We start from the raw sequence: 23166 nt of genomic DNA on the forward strand, positions 1-23166 counted from the left end.
TTGACTGACTAATTTCCCCTTCTTCATCTTTCCAAAACCTGTTCTTACCCAATTTTCCCAAAACCCAGCCCAAAAAAGTAACTCCAATTCCCAACAGTAATATTATTTTTGAAAATATTAGCCACGGCATAAAATTCCCAATCCTACTTGGGTATATCGGATTGGGATAGGAAAAGCTACTAATATAAATATATGGGTTTGATGCCCTGCTGATTCGGAAGCAAATCATCTATTTGTTTACAGTAAATAACTTTCAGGAATACAGGAGCTCTAGCATAGAGTTTATATTAGATACAAAGTTCAGCTTACGCCAATATTAATTTCAGATCAGGCTAGAGCAATGAATAGTATCAACGCCAAAGTCATGAAACTACAAGGGCAGCAGCTTCCAGATGAGATTATATTATACATATTGACCTTCTTGCCACTTTGTCTTTGTTCAAATTCAAATGTGTTTGTAAGCTTTGGAATACCTTATTTCTGCATCCTCATTTCTCCTACTTTCGTCAATTATGTGGTTTGCATTTGGAGGATGTGGATGATAGTATTGCTCCCTTTACCAGAATTAGTCGGAGTAGTCAAGGCTTATATCTGGAGGAAACTTCTAGTGCTTCTTCTCCTTTGAGATACCGTGTACGGTGCCCTAGGTCGCTCCAAATTCTTGCAATCCCGAATCCACAAAATCCTAGTATTTGCATGGCGTTGGAGTTTGTTCAATCTAGCCAAGCTGTCAAGTTGGTTTCTGTTCATGAAGATGAATATTCACTCGGTTATGAAATTCTCGCTCTTGGGATTGGGATTTATCAAGCAGCTTATACCTGGCGAGCCGTTAAGGTACCACCACCACCTAACTTGCAGAAGCAGAATAGTGAACCAAGTGGAAATAGGAAGAGAATTGAGGTTTTCTTTAGAAGGGAGGTTGCTTATTGCATTTGGTACGTTGAAACGGAGGATGATAGTGTTGATATTGAAGTTCGATGTTTTGGATATGGTTAATGAGAGATATATTGGTCATACTACTTTCCCTAGAGGTGGTTGCTTTTCAAAATTGAGCTTGTGCAGCATTAATCTCTTGGATTGGAATGGCCGGCTCTCATTCGCTCAACTAGTAAAGGGTGAGCTCTTCATCTTGGTGTTACACGATTACAGAAACTTGAAATGGGCTGAGCGGATCATCAAGCTGACATTCTTGAAACTAGATAACAAAGAGCTATTCACATTTTTTACTTGTGTTGACAAGTCTATCTTGCTTTTTATGCGGCAGGACAAGAAATCTCTCTGTGCGTATGACATATATACGAGGAAGTTAACAATTGGTGAAACGTGTATCCCTACCGAAGAGGTTGCAGTTCAGGCTGCGCAGTTGCGGTTCCGCAGGGAGGCAGATCGTCTAGGAATGTTTTAGAATAGGAAACTTTTATTTTGAGATCTTTGCTTAAGAGTTATGTCTAGTTAAAGTTTTGTTTTCCTTGTTTACATCAAATCTTATAGTATTATTGTACTCTTTATCATTGTGAATACAAACTCAATTGTTGATGTTTATCAATGATAATCTCGCAGTAATTGAGTGATTTATTATGTAATCCATATTTATATGGCTGATGTCTTAACTAGTGCTGTAATGATTCAGATATAGTGGTGTAACTATGCTAATTCTTTTGTTTTATTCTTTGTTCTCAAGATTTCCATAGGTGCAGTGGAAATGATGAAGGGAAGCAAAATAAGCTTTTAAATAGGAACCACAATTTTTGGGAAATCTTGAAAGAGAAGGATATAGCAAGTTATTTAGACTAGTAGGAATAATCATTGTATAATATTGGGTTGGAGCCAAAAAAATTGTGGTTAGAGAGCGCTTTCCACTTTAATGGACTGTGTGTTCCTGGATTAGTCAGATACAAAAAGCGAGTACCGGAAACCGGTGCGAAACCAAAAAAATTATTGTATAATGTCATTGTAACATATCTTTTTTTTTGGATATAGCAATCAAAGAGCACAATCACAATCAAATCATCTATGAATCTTGATCAACACATACAAAAAAGAAGAGCAAAATAAATAGTGAACATTCATATGGAAGTTGAACTGGACAGCTTCACTGCATATGCAATTCAAATGCCTTTTTCTTTCCTTTTTTATATACAAGTAAGGTCTGATTTACATGTTATATCCAGTGAGACGTTTAAAAGAATAACACTAGTTTATTATTCAAAAAAAAAAATAAGACATTGAGATACTCTATCACTTCTTTTTTCTCCCAATACAAAGGCGGATCTACGTGTAACTTATGGGTTCATGTGAATTCGGTAGCTTTTACCCGGTCACTAAAAATCTACTAACTATCTATAAATACTTTACTGTAAATCCAGTCATTATTATATACTATTAATTTAAGGTAGGTATAAGTAGGGGCGGAGCTAGGGCGGCGGAAGGGGATTCATTCGAATCTATTTTGCCAAAAACTTACACTATATATAGTCAGAATTATTTTTTATGTATAAATAGTAGAGGTTGAATCTCCTGGGCATGCCCGTGTATTTACATTTTAATATTCTGAATTCCCTTGGTAAAATTCCTAGTTTCGCCACTGGCGACAAGAATCCATAAACTTCAAATTCTGAATATCTCTGCAATGATATAACTAAACAGCCCTTTGTTTTATTTCTGATTCGTGCTTGCTTTTTATTTTTGGCATGTACAAATATATTCTCTCTTGGGAAGAGATTAAGTACATGAGAAATGTGATAACCCAAAATGTCATCTTTAAAGTTAATAATTAATTATGTATTCTAAGACCTCAAAAAGCACTATTTATCATTACTCGACTTGCGTGCGCAGCCCGTAAAATTTTTCGGAAAGTTTTTATGTGAAAAATGGATTAAAATGTGAATTAGAGCTTTAAACATCAATTGAGTTGACTTTGGTCAACATTTTGAGCAAACGGACTCGGATCAGTACTTTGACAGTTCCGGTAGGTTTGTATCGTGGTTTGGGACTTGGGCGTATGTTCGGAATCAAATTTCGAGGTTCCTAGCCCGAGATATGGAATTTTGATAAAAAATTAAAAGTTTAAGTTCAAATAGTGACCGGAAGTCGAATATTGTGCACACGATCCCAGAATAGAATCGTGATAATTCTAAGAGCTCTGTATGGTAATTTTGGACTTAGGAGCATGATCGAAATTTTATTTGGAAGTCCGTAGTGAAATTAGGTTTGAAATGGCTAAAATAGGAATTTAAATTTTGGAAGTTTGACCGGGGAGTTGACTTTTTGATATCGGGGTCGGAATCCAGTTCCGAAAATTTTTATAACTCCGTTATGTCATTTATGACTTGCGTGCAAAATTTGAGGTCCATCGGACTTGATTTGATAGGCTTCGATATCGAATGTAGAAGTTGAAAATTTTAAGTTTCATTAAGCTTGAATTGGAGCATAATTCGTGGTTTTACGTCGTTGTATGTGATTTGAGGTTTTAAATAAGTTCGTATGATATTTTAGGACTTGTTGGTATATTTGGTTGAGCTCCCGAGGGCCTCGAGTGAGTTTCGGATGGTTAACGGATCAAAAGTTGGACTTAAAACAGCTGCTGCAATGTTTCTTTGTTGCTGGAAATTCTGGGTTGTGATCCCAAGATCGAGGCAGCCCAAGATCGAGGTAGCCCAAGATCAAGGCAGTCCATGATCGGAGTGCCTCGATTTTTGCCTTGATCTATAAGAGCCCTTGTTGATATTGATTTATGGCCGCAGTTGCCTTGATTATTTGTTGTGATTTTCTTGAAGTTGAAAGGAAATTTTGCTTTGTTTCCACGAGATATTGATTGTCATTATTTGGTGTAATTAAATGTGATATACTACTTGATTCAATTTCTATTGTCACTTTATTTTAGTATATTGTGAAATATTTTACCATGCCATTTATTAATATTTTTCAGTAGGGCATGACCTGACCTCGTCACTACTCTACTGAGGTTAGGCTTGGCACTTACTGGGTACCGATGTGGTGTACTCATACTACGCTTTTTTATATCTTTTTGTACAGATCCACGTATATTTTATCATACCAGGTATCAGTAAACTAGCTGTACGAGGAGACTTCAAGGTATATCTGCCAGCGTCCGCAGACTCCGGAGTCCCTTTCTATCTTATTATATTGCTTCCTTATTTTTCTTTAGACCTTGATATATAGAGACATTGAGGATAAAATTCTTAGAAGCTTGTGACTTATTTCTACCAAGTTTTGGGAGTTGTAATTATGTAAAGTTTTAGATTTCTATTTTTTATTCTGCATTGATAGGCTTACCTAGTCTTAGAGACTAGGTGCTATCACAACATCCTACGGAGGGAATTTGGAGTGGTGATAAGTTGGTATCAGAGCTCTAGGTTCATAGGTGTTATGAGTCACAAGCAGGTATAGTAGAGTCTTGCGGATCGGCACGGAGACGTCTGTACTTATCTTCGGGAGGCTATGGAATTGTTAGAAAAATATTCATTTCTTTGATTCCTTATCGTGCGCATTTGTTGATTTCAAATTTCTAAATCATTGTCTTTCTATTCTCTCACAGATGGTGAGGACACGCACAACTGGATTCGGTGATCAGACACTCGCACCCCCTATTGGAACCGTAAGAGGTCGGGGTAGAGGCCGAGCCAGAAGCCGAGGAAGACCACATGGTACAGCCAGAGCACCTACACGAGCTGTTGCACCAGAGCCACCAGTAGCTCCAGTTGGAGAGCAGGCACCTGAGATGCATGTTATTACTCCTGCACTTTAGGAGACTCTTGCCCAGATTTTGAGCATGTTTGGCACTTTAGCTCAGGCAGGGTTAATTCCACTTGCTCCTGCCACATCTAAGGCCGGGGGAGGAGCACTGACTCCCGCCGCCCGTACTCCAGAGCCACGTGCCCAAGTTAACCATGCCCCAGTGGTTATACCAGTGCAGCCAGTTATCCCAGTTCAGTCTGAGATTAGGACAGCAGTTTCAGAGGGGGAGCAGCTCAGGCTCGAGAGGTACAAGAAGTACCACCCTCCCACTTTCAGCGGTTTAGCTTCAGAGGATGCTTAGGGTTTTCTGGAGGAATGTCACTGTATCCTTTCGTACTATGGGTATTGTGGATTCCAGTGGGGTTTCTTTCACGGCATTCCAGTTTAGAGGGGCAGCCTACCAGTGGTGGCGGGCATATGAGTTGGATAGTCCCGTTGAGGCATCTTCACTCACTTGGACTCAATTTTCAGATATGTTCTTAAGGGAGTATGTTCCTCAGAGTCTTAGAGATGCATGGCGCGCAGAGTTTGAGCAGCTGCGCCAGGGTTCTATGACTGTGTCAGAGTATGCGGTCTAATTCAGTGATTTGGCGAGGCATACACCAGCCTTAGTTGCTACTGTTCAAGAGCGGGTTCGCAGATTTATTGAGGGTCTCCACCCTAATATCAGATACAGTATGGCCCGAGAGCTATAGATGGACATCACATACCAACAGGTGGTGTCAATTGCTAGGAGATTGGAAGGTATGCGAATCCAGGAGAGGGAAGAGAGGGAAGCTAAGAGACCCCGAGATTCTGGCACATATAATAATTCCCATGCCCTAGTTGCAGACCTTCATGGTAGAGGTTATGTGAGTCTTCCTATTCATTCAGCACTTCCAGCTTCCAGTGGTATTCCGGCTACTCCCAGACCTCAGGTTCCATATTATGCACCGCTAGTGTCTTCTGTACCTCCTGTACGGGGTGCTTTCAGCGGGCAGTCTAGTCGATCATGCTCGAGCCAGTCCCAGCAGCCACGTCCTCTGAGGGCTTGTTTTGAGTGTGGTGACACTCGTCATATCATGAGGGATTGTCCCAGATTTATGAGGGGTGCACCTCCACAGATTTCTCAGGCCCCACCTGGTCCACAGGGCCCTCAGGCTTCTCAGGCCATGATTATTGCACCAGTTGCCACTCCAGGTGCATAACCAGCCAGAGGTGGAGGTCGGACAGGTAGAGGTCGCCCTAGAGGGGGAGGCCATGCCAGATATTATGCCCTTCCTGCTAGGACAAAGGCCGTTGCATCTGATTCTGTTATCACATGTATTATTCCAGTCTGTCATAGGGATGCATCAGTCTTATTTGATCCAGGCTCCACTAATTCTTATGTGTCATCTTATTTTGCCCCGTATTTGGGCGTATCACGTGATTCCTTGAGTTCTTCTGTTTATGTATCTACACCCGTGGGTGAATCTATTATTGTGGACCTTGTGTATCGGTCGTGTTTAATTATTATCAGTGGTTTTGAGACCATAGCTAATTTATTATTGCTCGGTATGGTAGATTTCGATATTATTTTGGGCATGGATTGGTTATCGTCCTATCATGCTATTCTTGATTGTTACGCCAAGACGGTGATGTTGGCGATGCCAGGTCTACCGCGGCTAGAGTGGAGAGGTACCTCGGATCATATTCCTAGCAAGGTTGTTTCATTTCTTAAAGCTCAACGAATGGTTGAGAAGGGGTGTGTTGTGTATCTGGCCTATGTGAGAGATGTTAGTATTTATACTCCTACTGTGGAGTCAGTTCCTGTAGTAAGGGATTTTCCTGATGTATTTCCAGCAGATCTTCCGGGTATGCCACCCGAAAGGGATATTGACTTTGGCATTGATTTATTACCGGGTACTCAGCCCATTTCTATTCCACCATATCGTATGGCCCCAGCAGAGTTGAAAGAATTAAAATAACAGTTACAGGAGTTGCTTGATAAGGGTTTCATTCGGCCCAGTGTATCACCTTGGGGTGCTCCTGTCTTATTTATGAAAAAGAAGGATGGTTCTATGCGGATGTGTATTTATTACCACCAGCTGAACAAGGCTACAGTGAAGAACAAGTATCCATTGCCACGTATTGATGATCTATTTGATCAGCTTCAAGGTGCCAGAGTGTACTCTAAGATCGACTTACGTTCAGGCTATCATCAGTTGAAGATTCGGGAACCAGATATCCTGAAGACTGCTTTCAGGACTCGGTACGGTCATTACGAGTTCCTTGTGATGTCTTTTGGGCTGACCAATGCCCCAGCGGCATTTATGCACTTAATGAATAGTGTATTTCAGCCCTATCTTGATTCTTTCGTCATTGTGTTTATTGATGACATTCTGGTGTATTCCCTGAGTTGGGAAGATCATGAACAACACTTGAGGACTGTGCTTCAGGCTTTGAGAGAAAAGAAGTTATATGCAAAATTTTCAAAGTGTGAATTCTGGCTTGATTCAGTGGGATTTTTGGGTCATATAGTTTCATGCGAGGGAATCAAGGTAGATCTGAAGAAGATTGAAGCAGTGCAAATTTGGTCTAGACCGTCCTCATTTACGAAAATCCGGAGTTTCCTTGGTTTGGCAAAGTATTATCACCGATTTGTAAAAGGTTTCTCTTCTATTGCTGCATCTATGACCAAATTGACCTAGAAGGGCGCTCCGTTCAGGTGGACCGAAGAATGTGAGGAGAGCTTCCAAAAGCTCAAGACAGATTTGACTACAGCCCCAGTATTGGTATTACCTACAGGTTTAGGGTCTTATACTGTGTATTGTGATGCATCACGTATTGGTCTCGGCACAGTGTTGATACAAGACGGTAGGGTGATTGCCTACGCGTCCAGACAGTTAAAGGTGCATGAGAATAATTATCATGTACACGACCTTGAGTTAGCAGCTATTGTTCATGTCTTAAAACTTTGGCGGCATTATTTGTACGGTGTCCATTGTGAGGTCTACACCGATCACCGGAGTCTACATCATCTGTTTAAAGGGAAGGATCTTAATTTGCGACAGCGGAGATGGTTGGAGTTTCTTAAAGATTATGATATCACCATTCTCTATCATCCTGGGAAGGCCAATGTAGTGGCCGATGCCTTGAGTCGTAAGGCGGAGAGTTTCGACAGCTTAGCATATTTACCGGTAGCAGAGAGGCCTTTAGCCTTGGATGTTCAGGCCTTGACCAACCAGCTTATTAGACTGGATATTTCCAAGCCGAGCCGAGCCGAGTTTTGGCTTGTGTGGTTTCTCAGTCCTCTCTTTATGATCGTATCAGGGAACGTCAGTATGATGACCCCCATCTGTTTGTCCTTAAGGATACAGTTCAGCACGGTGATGCCAAGGAAGTCACTATTGGAGATAACGATGTATTACGGATGCAGGGCAGGCTATGTGTGCCTAATGTAGATGGTATGCATGAGTTTATTCTCTAGGAGGCTCACAGTTCGCGGTACTCCATTCATCCGGGTGCTGCAAAGATGTATCAGGACTTAAGACAGCACTATTGGTGAAGGCGGATGAAGAAAGACATAGTGGGGTATGTAGCTCAGTGTCTAAATTGTCAACAGGTAAAATATAAGCATCAACGACCAGGTGAATTGCTTCAGAAGTTAAAGATTCCATAATGGAAATGGGAGCGGATCACTATGGATTTCGTTGTTGGGCTCCCACGGACTCAGAGGAAGTTCGATGCAGTTTGGGTGATTGTGGATAGATTGACCAAGTCAGCTCATTTCATTCATGTGATTACTACTTACTCTTCAGAGCAATTGGCTCAGGTATATATTCGCGAGATTGTCAGACTTTACGGTGTACCAGTATCTGTCATCTCTGACCGGGGTGCACAGTTTACCTCACGGTTTTGGAGGGCTGTACAACGAGAGTTGTGTACTCGTGTGGTGTTGAGTATATCATTTCACCCTCAGATGGATGGACAGTCCGAACGCACTATTCAAATACTGGAGGATATGCTTCGAGCGTGTGTGTTAGATTTTGGGGGTGCTTGGGATCAGTTCTTACCACTTGCGGAGTTTGCTTACAACAACAGTTACCAGTCAAGCATTAAGATGGCTCTGTATGAAGCTTTGTATGGTAGACGGTGCCGGTCTCCAGTGGGTTGGTTCGAACCGGACGAGGCTAGGCTATTGGGTACAGACTTGGTTCAGGATGCCTTGGAAAAGGTTAAATTGATTTAGGATCGACTCCGTACAGCCCAATCTAGACAGAAGAGTTATGCGGATCGAAAAGTTCGTGATGTTGCATTTATGGTTGGTGAGCGGGTCTTTCTCCGGGTTTCACCAATAAAGGGTGTGATGAGGTTCGGGAAGAAGGGCAAGTTGAGCCCTAGGTATATTGGCCCTTTTGAGATTCTTGAAAGAGTTGGAGAGGTGGCTTACAGACTTGCACTACCATCTAGTCTCTCTGCAGTTCATCCGGTATTCCATGTTTCTATGCTTCAGAAATATCACGGCGATCCGTCTCATGTATTAGGTTTCAGTTCGGTTCAGTTGGACAAGGATCTATCTTATGTTGAGGAACCAGTGGCTATTTTAGATAGGCAGGTTCGAAAGCTGAGGTCAAAAAACATTGCTTCCATGAAGGTTCAGTGGAGGGGTCATCTGATCGAGGAGGCGAATCGGGAGACCGAGCATGATATGTGCAGTTGTTATCCCCACTTATTCACCAGCTCAAGTACTTTTTCTAACCTCGTTCGAGAACGAACGTTTGTTTTAGAGGTGGAGAATGTGAAGACCCAAAATGTCATCTTTAAAGTTAATAATTAATTCTGTATTCTAAGACCTCGAAAAGCACTATTTATCATTACTCGACTTGCGTGCGCAATCCGTAAAATTTTCCGAAAAGTTTTTATTTGAAAAATGGATTAAAATGTGAATTAGAGCTTTAAACCTCAACTACGTCGACTTTGGTCAACATTTTGAGCAAACGGACTCGGATCAGTACTTTGCCAGTTCCGGTAGGTCTGTATCATGGTTTGGGACTTGGGCGTATGTCCGAAATCAAATTTCGAGGTTCCTAGCCCGAGATATGGAATTTTGATGAAAAATTAAAAGTTTAAGTTCAAATAGTGACCAGATGTCGAATTTTGTGCAAACAATCCCGGAATAGAATCTTGATGATTCTAACAGCTCTGTATGGTAATTTTGGACTTAGGAGCGTGATAGGAATTTTATTTGGAAGTCCGTAGTGAAATTAAGCTTGAAATGGCTAAAATAGGAATTTAAATTTTGGAAGTTTGACCGGGGAGTTGACTTTTTGATATCGGGGTCGGAATCCAGTTCCGAAAATTTTCATAGCTCCGTTATGTCATTTATGACTTGCGTGCAAAATTTGAGGTCAATCGGACTTGATTTGATAGGTTTCGACATCGAATGTAGAAGTTGAAAATTTTAAGTTTCATTAAGCTTGAATTGGAGCATAATTCATGGTTTTACGTCGTTGTATGTGATTTGAGGTTTCAAATAAGTTCGTATGATGTTTTAGGACTTGTTGGTATATTTGGTTGAGCTCCCGAGTGCCTCAGGTGAGTTTCGGATGGTTAACGAATCAAAAGTTGGACTTAAAACAGTTGCTTCAATGTTTCTCTACTGCTGGAAATTCTGGGCTGTGATCGAGGCCCAAGATCGAGGCAGCCCAAGATCGAGGTAGCCCAAGATTGAGGCAGCCCAAGATCGAGGCAGTCCATGATCGGACTCCATGATCAGACTCCCATGATCGGACTCCATGATCGGACTCCCATGATCGGACTCCCCATGATCGAACTCCATGATCGGACTCCATGATCGAGGTCATCCTAGACATATATGTAAGTGATAAAAACAGGGGGGGCTTCGTCCCATTCACCATTTTTGACGAATTTGAGCTTGAGCAGAAGCGATTTTTGACAGATTTTCAAGGAAAAATATTTGGGCAAGTGATTTTAACTCAGATTTGATCTATTTACACGAATATATCATTATTTTCACCATTTAATTAGTGTATTGAGATGAAATTTTGGAAAACTTTTAGAAATCTCATAAAACGAATTTTTGAGATTTCTGTGTCGATTCGGAGTCGGATTTGAGTGAAACTAACATGGTTAGACTCATGATTGAATGGGTTATCGGATTTTATAAGTTTCTCCGGTTTCCGAGATGTGGGCCCCACAGGCGATTTTTGAGCTAATTTTGGATTTTTATTGAAAAATATAGTATTTTCTTATGGAATTGATTCTATAATTTTTGTTGACTGTATCGAATTAATTATGACTAGATACGAGTCGATCGGAGTCGGAAAAATTAGGAAAAGGCATACTACTTGGTTAAATTGGAGCAAGTCGAGGTAAGTGACTTGTCTAACCTTGTGTGGGGGAAATTTCCCCTAGGATTGGTATTGATGTGATTATTGAAATATGTTGAAAGGCGTGTACACGAGGTGATGAGTGTGTACACGGGCTAAATGTGAAAGATTGTATTTTTAAATTGTGTAGATCACTGTTGCGCATTTATTAAATTATTTTATCTTGTTATATTCTTCATCATTGATCTGAATTATATACCTTAAATTTGTTTGACCTTTTCATGCTAATTGTTTTACATGTTTAGTTGAAACTTGGTTTCTTTTATTCTGTGCATTATTTGAAGGTTGATTTTCTTTAAATTAAATATTATTAATAGGAAGTATTTGACATTTTTAAATTTGATATTTAAGTAACGTATTAAAGATTTTTAAATATTATTTTCCTGAATTATTTATTCCTGAATATTTTTGTAAGATTTTCGTACTCATTGTGATGGAGCTGTGGGCTCTTTATTGTGGAAAAATATTATTGATGATTTATTTTGGCATGAGCCGTGAGCTCTTTATTGTGAAAAAATATTATTGTTGAATTATTTTGGCAAGTTAAATTATTTGAGCACTTGAGGTGCAAATTGTGGTATATTGTGATATTTATACGCATGCGGTGGTATAAGGTCTGGGTATTGAAACGCATGCGGTGAGATAAGGGTGGCTTGATACGCGTGGCTAGTAGGGGGAACTACTAAAAGTCATGCGGTGTGATAAGGATGGCTAAAACGCGGGATGCTATTTCGGAAAAAAAAATATTTTCTTTCAAATAAATTGTGAAGGCTTCCGCGGTGAGATAAGAAAATGAGATATTGTGAATTTATTTATGACTTGGGACTACGAGGCGGTACCTCGGGAGTGCCCTTGTTGATATTGATTTATGGCCGTAGTTGCCTTAATTATTTGTTGTGATTTTATTGAAGTTGAAAGGAAATTTTGTTTTGTTTTCACGAGATATTGATTGCCATTATTTAGTGTAATTAAATGTGACATACTACTTGATTCAATTTCTATTGTCACTTTATTTTATTATATTGTGAAACATTTTACCATGCCATTTATTAATATTTTTCAGTAGGGCGTGACCTGACCTCGTCACTACTCTACTGAGGTTAGGCTTGGCACTTACTGGGTACCGCTGTGGTGTACTCATACTACGCTTCTTCACATCTTTTTGTGCAGATTCAGGTACATTTTATCAAATCAGGCATCAGTAAACTAGCTGTATGAGGAGACTTTGAGGTATATCTGCCAGCGTCTGCAGACTCCGGAGTCCCTTTCTATCTTATTATGTTGCTTCCTTATTTTTCTTTAGACCTTGATATATAGAGACATTGAGGATAAAATTCTTAGAAGCTTGTGACTTATTTCTACCAGGTTTTGCGAGTTGTAATTATGTAAAGTTTTAGATTTCTATTTTTTATTCCGCATTGATAGGCTTAACTAGTCTTAGAGACTAGGTTCCATCACGACATCCTACGGAGGGAATTTGGGGTCGTGACAAGAAGAAATATTTAAATGAAGTTTGAGCACGAGAAATAGATTGGTCTTTTGCATAATATAGAAGTCCAGCACAACGTGCTTGGAGGGCAAATGAAACACAGGATTGTGTGTAAAGTGAAGTGTTTCAATTAGGGTGTATAAAGAAAATCGATAAACTGCACCAAATCGATAATCTGAGTCAAAAAAGGAAAAACAAACCCGATGTGGTTTGGTTTGATTTGATTTGGTATTGGAAAATAAAACCCGACCATAATTGGTTTGGTTTGGTTTTAACTAGAAAAAGTCAAACCGAAATCAAACCAACCCGATAGTACATTTATATAATTTTTAAAAATATTTTATACATATAAATATTTATTGTAACGTAATTTATAAATATTTCTTAAACTTTTTCACAGTTTTATCTTTTAACGTATTATTTCAACTTTAGACTTAACATTCTTGAATGGTAAATAAACTTTATAGCCCATAAATGTAATAACTCAAACAAAGTTCAAATCAATAGCAATGCTAAGAAAAGAAATTCAATTCAATACTAGGAATGACGATAGTGTTGGATAATTATTTTAGTTTTACATTGGTTTATAATGAAAATGCATAATTAGTTTATCTTTTTCTTTAGTGCTTAGTTATGTAAATTAATATTAGTACTTATTAGCTATAATTATTTTAGCCCGACCTATATAGTATTTTTAGATTATGTTAATTTTTATTATGGCTTATTAATTAGCAATATTTATTTAATTTTTTATTTTATTATTTTATCTTTGTTATTGAATATTTTAGTGTAATGCTATGACTTATCTCATATTATTGTATTAGTTTCTTGGAAAACACATTATATAGTTGTATTTTACTAGGACTTAAGAAATATTTGGAGTACAAGTTACATATTTTATGTTATGAAGATTTTAACGGAAAAAATAAAACCCGAAAAAACTAAGATTGAAAAACCCGACTTTGTTGGTTTGGCTTGATTTATAAATTTAAAAACCCGACACCATTGGTTTGGTTTGATAATTAAAAAATCTGAATCACCCTGACCTATGTACACCCTTAGTTTCAACACTGTCACACAGGATTTAAGTTACTTAATATGTACATTGACAGTGTCAATGTAGTTTAAACTTATTATAATATGACTTAAAAATCATGTTATAAGGACTACATCATACCCCTTAAGGTGTGACCCTTTTTCGTACCCTGTGTGAACGCAAAATAACTTGTGCATTGGGCTGCCCTTTTGCCCTACCTTACTTTCCGGGGGCTATGTGCACTGATAGCCAGTAATAACACATGTATTTACTTTTAAGTCACTGTTTAAAATGTCTTTAGTCTTTAGCCACTGCTTTAATAAACTTTTACCCGCCCGGACAAAAATACCCTTCTGCTATAATAATTTCGAAGATACCTACACTCCTTATTTACGATCAGCAGCAGCTCAAACTTACGTGCAAACTTACGTGCAGAGAATTGCTGATCCTTAACGTCCAAAATTGCAGAAGCTATTATCTTCCGATTTCAAACTAGAGAATTCAACTTTCTCGTCCAAAATTCACCATAAAATTACAGTAAGTTCTAAAATTTCAGATATCTCTATATGCTTTTGTGTGTTTGTGTGGATTTTTATTTTGTTACTGAAGAATAAGGTGCAAGGGATTTGATTTTTTTTCCTTTTCTGGATTGATAACGTTAAGGACATCGCGTCCTTAACTCTATGATTGTTGTGTAAATATTGAGGACATAGTGTCCATAACTGTTGTTCTAAAAAATATTTAAGGACAAAGTGTCTTGTGTTTTGCAACTTGTATTGATAAAGTTTAGGACATGATGTCCTTAACTTTATGACTACTGTATAAATATTAAGGACATCGTGTCTTGTATTTGCAACTTGTATTGATAAAATTTAGGACACGGTGTCCTTAACTTCATGACTACTGTGTAAATATTAAGGACATCGTGTCCTGTATTTGCAACTTGTATTGATAAAGTTTAGGACACGATGTCCTTAACTTCATGACTACTGTGTAAATATTAAGGACACAGTGTCCTGTATTTGCAACTTGTATTGATAAAGTTTAGGACACGATGTCCTTAACTTCATGACTACTGTATAAATATTAAGGACATAGTGTCCTGTATTTGCAACTTGTATTGATAAATTTTAGGAAATGATATCCTTAACTTCATGATTGTTGTTCTAAATATTAAGGACATAGTTTCCTGTATTTGCAACTTGTATTGATAAAGTTTAGGACATGAGATCCTTAACTTCATGACTGTTGTTCTAAAATATTAAAGACATAGTGTCCTGCATTTTGAAACTTGTATTGATAAAGTTTAGGATATCGTGTCCTAACTTCACGACTGTTGTATAAATATTAAGGACAAAGTGTCCTAAATTTCCCATTTTCTTGACTTGCATGATGGATACAATATGTATTATAGTTGCTTTTAATGGTAGATGGACTGCAGACTATAAGTATCTTGATCATCAAACAAAGTTTGTTCTAGTACCTGAGGCAATTCGATTTGAAGATTTCATCAACCAGGTCTTTGAAGTTATTGAATTGGATAGAAACAAGTTTGAAGCAATAATATGGTTTGATATCAACCTGGGAACAAGCAAGGGAATGCTTGTATCCAAAGATTTAGATCTTCACGCATGTATAGAGTTACTAAAAAGTCATTCACTCTTCAAGGGTTTTCGTTTCATTGCTGATGTTTCAGAAAGAGTTTTTGGCTCTACAAGCACCTTTGAACATGTCAATATAGAAACTCAACAAGACAATCAAGACAAATGCCAACAGACAATGGAAATAGATGTGGTTAAACCTCAACCAATAACTAAAGAGGTGCTTCAAATATTTGATTCTATTCAAGTGGAAGGACAAAGCATTATAGAGATTGACAACAAACAAGCTTTGGGTATTCAAGTCTTAGAGAGTGCACCAGTAATAGAAGAAGTTGCTGAAAAAATCTCTACTCAACTAACTAGACGAACCTCAAATTCGAAACAAAAAGAATCTCCAACTACGATATTAAGAGAAAATGCTTCGTTGGATGAAATACAAGTGGGATCAATATTTAACAAAAAGAAGAGTATAATTAACTATTTTTCGAACATAGCAATTAAAGGACATTTTGAATTCAAGGTTGTTAGATCAAGCTCAACAAGATATTCGTTAAAATTCAATGATGATAGGTGTAGGTGGTGTGTGCGTGCTTTCAGAATTAAAGATTCAACACTATTCAAGATAGTAAAGATTGAGAAAAATCATGACTGCTCAGTTAATACTATGAAAGCTGATCAAAGGCATGCAACTTTAAAGTTGATTAGTGGTTACATTATTGACAATATTCGAGACCCAAGGTTTGAAGTTACACCAGCCTTTGTCATGGCAGAAATGCAAAAATTGCATGGACTAGACATTGGTTATCACAAGACGCGGCGTGCTATTCAACGTGCTTCAGCTTTAATAAGAGGAACTCCTGAAGAGAATTATGAATTATTGTCTTCATACTTGTATATGATGAAAAGTAAAAACCCGGGAACATACACTAACATAAAGATAGACGACAACAACAGGTAAACAATCAAAAAGAGTTTATTAGTCTGTTTTAAACTTTAGGACATGTTGTCCTTAACTTTGATGTGTTCATTGTAAAAGTTAAGGACATGGTGTCCTTAGCTTTGATATGTGCAGTGTAAAAGTTAAAGACATGGTGTCCTTAACTTTGATGTGTGCATTGTAAAAGTTAAGGATATGGTGTCATACTTGTATATGATGAAAAGTAAAAACTCAGGAACATACACTAACATAAAGATAGACGACAACAACAGGTAAACAATCAAAAAGAGTTTATTAGTCTGTTTTAAACTTTAGGACATGTTGTCCTTAACTTTGATGTGTTCATTATAAAAGTTAAGGACATGGTGTCCTTAACTTTGATATGTGTAGTGTAAAAATTATGGACATGGTGTCCTTAACTTTGATGTGTGCGGTGAAAATGTTAAGAACATGATGTCCTTAACTTTGATGTGTGCAGTGTAAATGTTAAGGATATGGTGTCCTTAACTTTGATGTGTGCATAGTAAAAGTTAAGGACATGGTGTCATACTTGTATATGATGAAAAGTAAAAACCCGGGAACATACACTAACATAAATATAGATGACAACAACAGGTAAACAATCAAAAAGAGTTTATTAGTCTGTTTTAAACTCTAGGACATGTTGTCTTTAACTTTGATATGTTCATTGTAAAAGTTAAGGACATGATGTCCTTAACTTTGATATGTGCAGTGTAAAAGTTAAGGACGTGGTATCCTTAACTTTGATGTGTGCATTGTAAAAGTTAAGTACATGATGTCCTTAACTTTGATATGTGTAGTGTAAAAGTTAAGGACGTGGTGTCCTTAACTTTGATATGTGCATTGTAAAAGTTAAGGACATGGTGTGCTTAACTTTGATGTGTGCAGTGAAAATATTAAGGACATGGTGTCCTTAACTTTGATGTGTGCAGTGTAAATGTTAAGGACATGGTATCCTTAACTTTGATGTGTGCAGTGAAAATGTTAAGGATATGTTGTCCTTAACTTTGATGTGTGAAGTGTAAATGTTAAAGATTTGGTGGCCTGTATTTTTAACCTTCTGTTAAACTGTATTTTTAGGTTTCTTTATATGTTTTATGCATATGGATCATCAATAGCTAGTTGAAATCATTGTAGACCAGTGATTGTTGTTGATGCAACTTTTTTGAAGTCAAAATATCGTGGTGTTTTAATGATTTCAGTTTCAAAGGATGCAAATAACCAAATATTCCCACTAGCCTTTGGAATTGCAGAATCTGAAAATAACAACTCCTATGAGTGGTACTTTAGTGAGCTTCGCAATGAAATTGGGAGTCGTGACAATTTAACTTTTTTTATCAGACAGGCATCAATCTATTACATATGGCATCGCAAAGGTATATCCTGAAAGCCACCATGGGATTTGTATTTATCATTTGGAGCAGAACCTAAAGCGAAGGAAAGTGAAAAGTGATGTCATAAAACTTTTCCAAAGTGCTTCAAGAGTATACAGGCTCAAAGAATTTGATCTATATATGTCGGATATAGCAAAAATTGATAAGAAGACTTTTGACTACTTGATGGAAGAACCACCGGAAAGGTGGGCACGTTCTTGTAGTCCATGACGAAGATATGACATGCTCACAACAAACATAGTTTAGTCAATGCATTCTATGTTATTAGAAGCAAGGGAGATGCCTATATTAAGAATGATGGATTTCATCCAAGTGAAGCTACAACGTTGGTTTTATGAAAGAAGAAATGAAGCATAAGGAACTTTTTATGACGTTTCTTGTTGGGTAGAAGAGGAATTGAAGAAAAAGATAGACTTAGCTTTTACTTTAAATGTAAGTATTATGTTCTTACTTTAGCTTATCATTTTAATGATAATTTAACATAATGTACTAACTTATAGTTTTTCAACTTTGAAGGTCTTCCCTGTTGATTCATAGCGTTCTAGAGTTGAGGAAGAAGGAATTACTTTATTGGTGAACTTAAACAAAAGAACATGTGATTATTTTCAGTTTCAATTTGATAAATTACCATATATACATGTAATTGCAGCCATCGAGAAGAGAAACATCAAGAAGTCCAATTTCTGCTCGGACTGGTACTTAAAGGAATCTTGGCAGAAAACATATGAAAGACAAATACATCCTGTAGGACATATGAATTCTTGGATTGTACCAGAGAGTGTTAAGTCACAAATTATTAAACCTCTAGATTTCAAAGTCCCACCAGGTAGAAGGCAGAAGAAAGGGCATATTCCAGCTACCGAATCATTAAAAATAACATTCAAATGTTGTCGTTACAGAAAAATTGGTCATAATAGAACATCTTGTATATATTCTCCGGCAGTCCATCCATTTTCAAGGAAGCATAGATAATAATAGATATATCCACTTATGTTTATCTACTCTTTTAAGTTTTTGCTATAAATTGGATTCATTTAGATTGTTTTTATTTGAGCAAGTAAACATTAGCGGATGGTTATATAAAAGATGTCCTGAATTTTCAAAGATTCTTTGCGCTTACGTGCTCTTTGTTTTTTTTTCTTTTCTTCTAGATGCGCATCTCTATAATCGCTTTCATAATGATCTTCTACATGCACATCTGTATCATCACATTGATCATCAATTGCATCTTTGCTAATTTGAACACTGGGTTATCTCTCTTTGTTCCTTTCATGAGGTTTGTCAAGAAGCTTCAATAAAGTATCAATCTTTGATCCTAGGTTTTTCTTTAAAGTCTGTGAGATAGTATTTAAAATAAGAATCAGAATGTTAGTTGTTTATAAGTTACGGACAATTGGTCCTTAACATAGAGGTACAAGCACAGAAATTAAGGACAAGTGTTCCTTAACTTAGAGTTACAAGCATATAAATTAAGGACAGGTGGTCCTGAACTTAGAGTTCCAAGTTCAAAAAATAAGGACATGTAGTCCTGAACTTAGAGTTACAAGTTAAAAAGTTAAGGACATGTAGTCCTGAACTTAGAGTTACAAGTTAAAAAGTTAAGGACATGTATTCCTAAACTTAAAGTTACAAGCTCACAAATTAAGGACACGTATTCCTGAACTTAGAGTTACAACTTCAAAAATTAAGGACACTTAGTCTTGAACTTAGAGTTACAAGCACAGAAATTAAGGACATGTAGTCCTGAACTTAGAGTTCCAAGTTCAAAAGTTAAGGACGGGAAGTCCTACACTTAGAGTTACAAGCTCAAAAATTAAGGACGGGGTGTCATTAACTTAGAGTTACAAGCACAGAAATTAAGGACATCTAGTCCTGAATTTGAATTTAGAAGCTCAGAAATTAAACACATGTTACCTTGATGTTATTTTGAATCCTTTTTTCTGATAAATCTATTTTTTGATGTATTCTAGCACTTTCTGCCTGCATATCCTTTTTGAACTTCTTCGATAATCTATGAATCAAAAACCATAAAAACAAAAAAGTCTCTTAAGCAAAAATAAGCAAATAAAAAACTAATGGTATTCAAAGACAGAAAACCTACGTTAACAATTTCCTTAAGCAAGACTTCATCAAATTGTGTTGAAGGCATTGAACTTTGATCTTGAGATAATGGCACATGCACAGTAGCGGGCTCTGCATCTTCTTCAGAAGAAAGAAATGGTACCATCTCGAGCAACTGAAACAACTATTATATAAGAAAAAAAACGTAAGTATTTAGAACTAAAACACATAAACAAAAAAATAGCTAGTAGTCCTATTAACTTACTTTTTTCATTATGGAAGTACTTTTTACATAGGGTGTCATAATGTGGAGATTTCATATCTGAATAACATAGCATCCGAGGGAACCCACATTCTCTGAAGTTCACAAACGATTTTTCCTGAAAAACTGGGAATACTTCCATAATCCAAACACAGAAGGCGAAAGGGAAGCCAAGTATAGTATAATTGACCATCTCTTTATCTTTCTCTTTCTCTTTCTCTTTCTCTTTCTCATTCTCATTCTCATTGTCTGAAGTATTTTGTTTGGGCTTCAAGCAACTCTTCAATGATTTGAATAACTTTTCATAACAAAAAGAGCCCCAATTGAAAGAAAAGCAGTGTTCATCGTCATCTACGATTTTCATTACCCGCTCAGACACATTCTGATTCTTGCGCTTCCCCATCAACACAGATTCAACAAAATAAATTGTTTCCAACTTCACTGCATCGCCATGGCTGCCTACAAATGATGCAATTGTACTATATGGGTGACTAGTAATAAAATACCACAAATCGCCTAACTCGATTCTATCCTTTCCAGGGAAGTAGACTTTCGAAAGCCTATTATCTCTTTCACTCAAAACTTTGAAGTCCACTGAAGAAGAACATTTCAACCCAGTAATTATCACGCTTCACGTATAAACTTCACTTCATGATCAAAAACCTTGAATGCCATTGAATTCGAGTCATTGCTTACAATTTCTGAAAGCAACACAGAATGAATAAGTTTACCACAGAACTTCACACCTTGTAATCGAAAAAAGTTTCCGAAAACACCATCTCTCAACTTCTTCCATTACGTGTTCGACAAGAAACTTTTTATTGTTTCCTTATACTAAAAATCTCTTTTCCAATAGCTCATCGAATTACGCCAATCATCAAACTCGAAAACACGATCTCTTTCCATTAGCACACTACAAAGAAGGAAATAGAACGTAAACATTAGAACTATTTTTCTGAAATGTCCTTAATATTTAAAGTAAAAAACTAAAATCCAGGAACTAATTAGATGCATCTTTAATAGAAGCACAGTTAACTAAAATTCCTAAACACAGTTAGCTTACAAATTCTTAGGACTATTTTTCTGAAATGTCCTTAATATTTAAACTAAAAAACTAAAATCTGGAACCTAATTAGATGCATCTTTAATAGAAGCACAGTTTACTAAAATTCCTAAACACAGATAGCTTACAAATTCTTAGGACTATTTTTCTGAAATGTCCTTAATATTTAAACTAAAAAACTAAAATCCAGGACCTAATTAGATGCATCTTTAATAGAAGCACAGTTTACTAAAATTCCTAAACACAGTTAGCTTACAAATTCTTAGGACTATTTTTCTGAAATGTCCTTAATATTTAAACTAAAAAACTAAAATCCGGGACCTAATTAGATGCAGCTTTAATAGAAGCACAGTTAACTAAAATTTCTAAACACAATTAGCTTATATATTCTTAGGACTATTTTTCTGAAATGTCCTTACATAATCAATATATTGATTAGGACTATTTTTCTGAAATGTCCTTACATAATCAATATATTGATTGAACCACAAACACATTTCAATGCCAAAAGAACAAAAATCCACTCCTTATTTCTCAGCGAATCAAGTTATAATCATTATTTTGGACATTTCACACATACTTGATGACAAACACAGCATTGATCACGATTAGAGATATACAAAAAGAAAAATGCATAAAAGCAAAATCGAAAACATACAAGTTCGATGTAGAGAAGATGACAAAGGAGTAGAGATTAAGTTGGACAAAGTATACACAGAGAATAGCGTGGGCTGAGCAGGAACAAAATCACAAAGAGTTGCATGCAGGAACGATATTCATGAGAGGGAGCGAAAGTTTGGCTCTGAACTTTTCATATTGGGTATAAATCGAGAGAAGCGTATAAAGTAAGGTTTGGGAAGAAAAGAAATAGAAGAAAGGGTAAAAATATCTTTTCATATTAATTTTAATAGAGTAGTGGCTATTTTTGCTCAATATTAAAATTGGTGGATAAAAAATAAACACCACCTTAGATAGAGGCTACCACACGCCATTTTTATTACTTTCCGGCTAAGTAACATTACTTATTATGGCCCGTGGCGTTACCTATAGGCTAGCGTGAGACATGATAGTGCGACATATATATATATATATATATATATATATATATATATATATATATATATACTGTTAACATATAAAAGTTAAACATTATCACTTGTAGTTATCATCGGAGAGCTCAGACAGAAGTTCAGATCACTTAGAATATATAGAAATTGTGTGAAATGTTGTTACACTATTACAGTAAAAACGTTTTAGTCTTTAAGCTAAACCAGTACAACAAACTTAGGCCAAATGACATCTACACGGGTGAAATTAAAAAATAACCAGATTTATAAGTGATAATTAAAAAATAGTCACGATTTCAAAAGTAATCGAAATTTAGTCATTTTTCATGTAAAGATAAATCTGAACGAAAACATTGTTCAAAACCCGAAAAATATTCCAGCATAATATATTGGAGTTCAAAATTTTTACATGTGAACTTCCAGCATAATATACTGGAATTCCAGCATAATATACTAGTCCAGCATAATATGCTGGAAGTCCATACACAGGTGCTCCAATCTCCAGTATATTATGCTGGAACTTTCCGTGTGCTGGAGTTCCAGCATAATATGCTGAAAGTTCATGCACAGGTTCACCAATCTCCAGTATATTATGCTGGAACTTTCCGTGTTGCAGCAAAACAGTGGCTATTTTTCAATTATCAGTCCGAAAACTGGCTAGCCCATGTTATTTCCCCATCTACACTCTTCTTTAAAGTCCAAGTCATACTTTTGGGAATGGCCCAATTTCAAGCTTCACTTCGTCCTCTTTCTTTTGCCAACCCTTACTTGTCTACAAAGCCCATTTGGTTACACACGTTCCTCAAAATTTATGTATAATTGCCGCCCAACTAATCTCTTAAACTAAAAATAGCCGACGGGTATATAATTTATGTATAATACGTGTATAGATGTATATAATCCATATATACCAGCTAAAAAAGTAAACAATGAATCTAACATGCTATATGTGTAACAATCCCATTTTCTATTACGTCTTGTCAAAAATTAAGCAAGAAATGAATTTCTGGAATACATTTGCTTTAATATTATAGAATTCTCTTCTAAGCTTTTGAGAGTGAGTTTCAAAATTTTGGTTTAGGGTGTGTTTGGTATGGATTCCAATT

The 23166-nt window shown here is 36.7% G+C and overlaps 1 protein-coding gene across 1 annotated transcript; it reads left to right on the forward strand.

The window, feature by feature from the left end:
* The first annotated feature begins 15046 nt into the window (after positions 1-15046).
* Positions 15047-18905, forward strand: LOC138893131 (uncharacterized). The gene is made up of 5 exons (XM_070176902.1): positions 15047-16209; positions 17351-17494; positions 17559-17792; positions 17876-17936; positions 18759-18905. The coding sequence occupies exons 1-5, from the start codon at positions 15047-15049 to the stop codon at positions 18903-18905; spliced, it is 1749 nt and encodes a 582-aa protein (XP_070033003.1).
* Positions 18906-23166: the final 4261 nt, after the last annotated feature.

The sequence above is a fragment of the Nicotiana tomentosiformis genome, chromosome 5 (assembly GCF_000390325.3).
Source record: "Nicotiana tomentosiformis chromosome 5, ASM39032v3, whole genome shotgun sequence".
Lineage (NCBI taxonomy): Eukaryota > Viridiplantae > Streptophyta > Magnoliopsida > Solanales > Solanaceae > Nicotiana > Nicotiana tomentosiformis.

Excerpts from the sequence above, each read along its gene's own strand:
- LOC138893131 (XM_070176902.1), top strand. The coding sequence starts at position 15,047 with ATGGATACAATATGTATTATAGTTGCTTTTAATGGTAGATGGACTGCA. Across the intron at positions 17,495-17,558 it reads AATAACAACTCCTATGAGTG|GCATCAATCTATTACATATG; the intron begins GTACTTTAGTGA and ends TTTATCAGACAG. Across the intron at positions 17,937-18,758 it reads CAAGTGAAGCTACAACGTTG|ATGCGCATCTCTATAATCGC; the intron begins GTTTTATGAAAG and ends CTTTTCTTCTAG.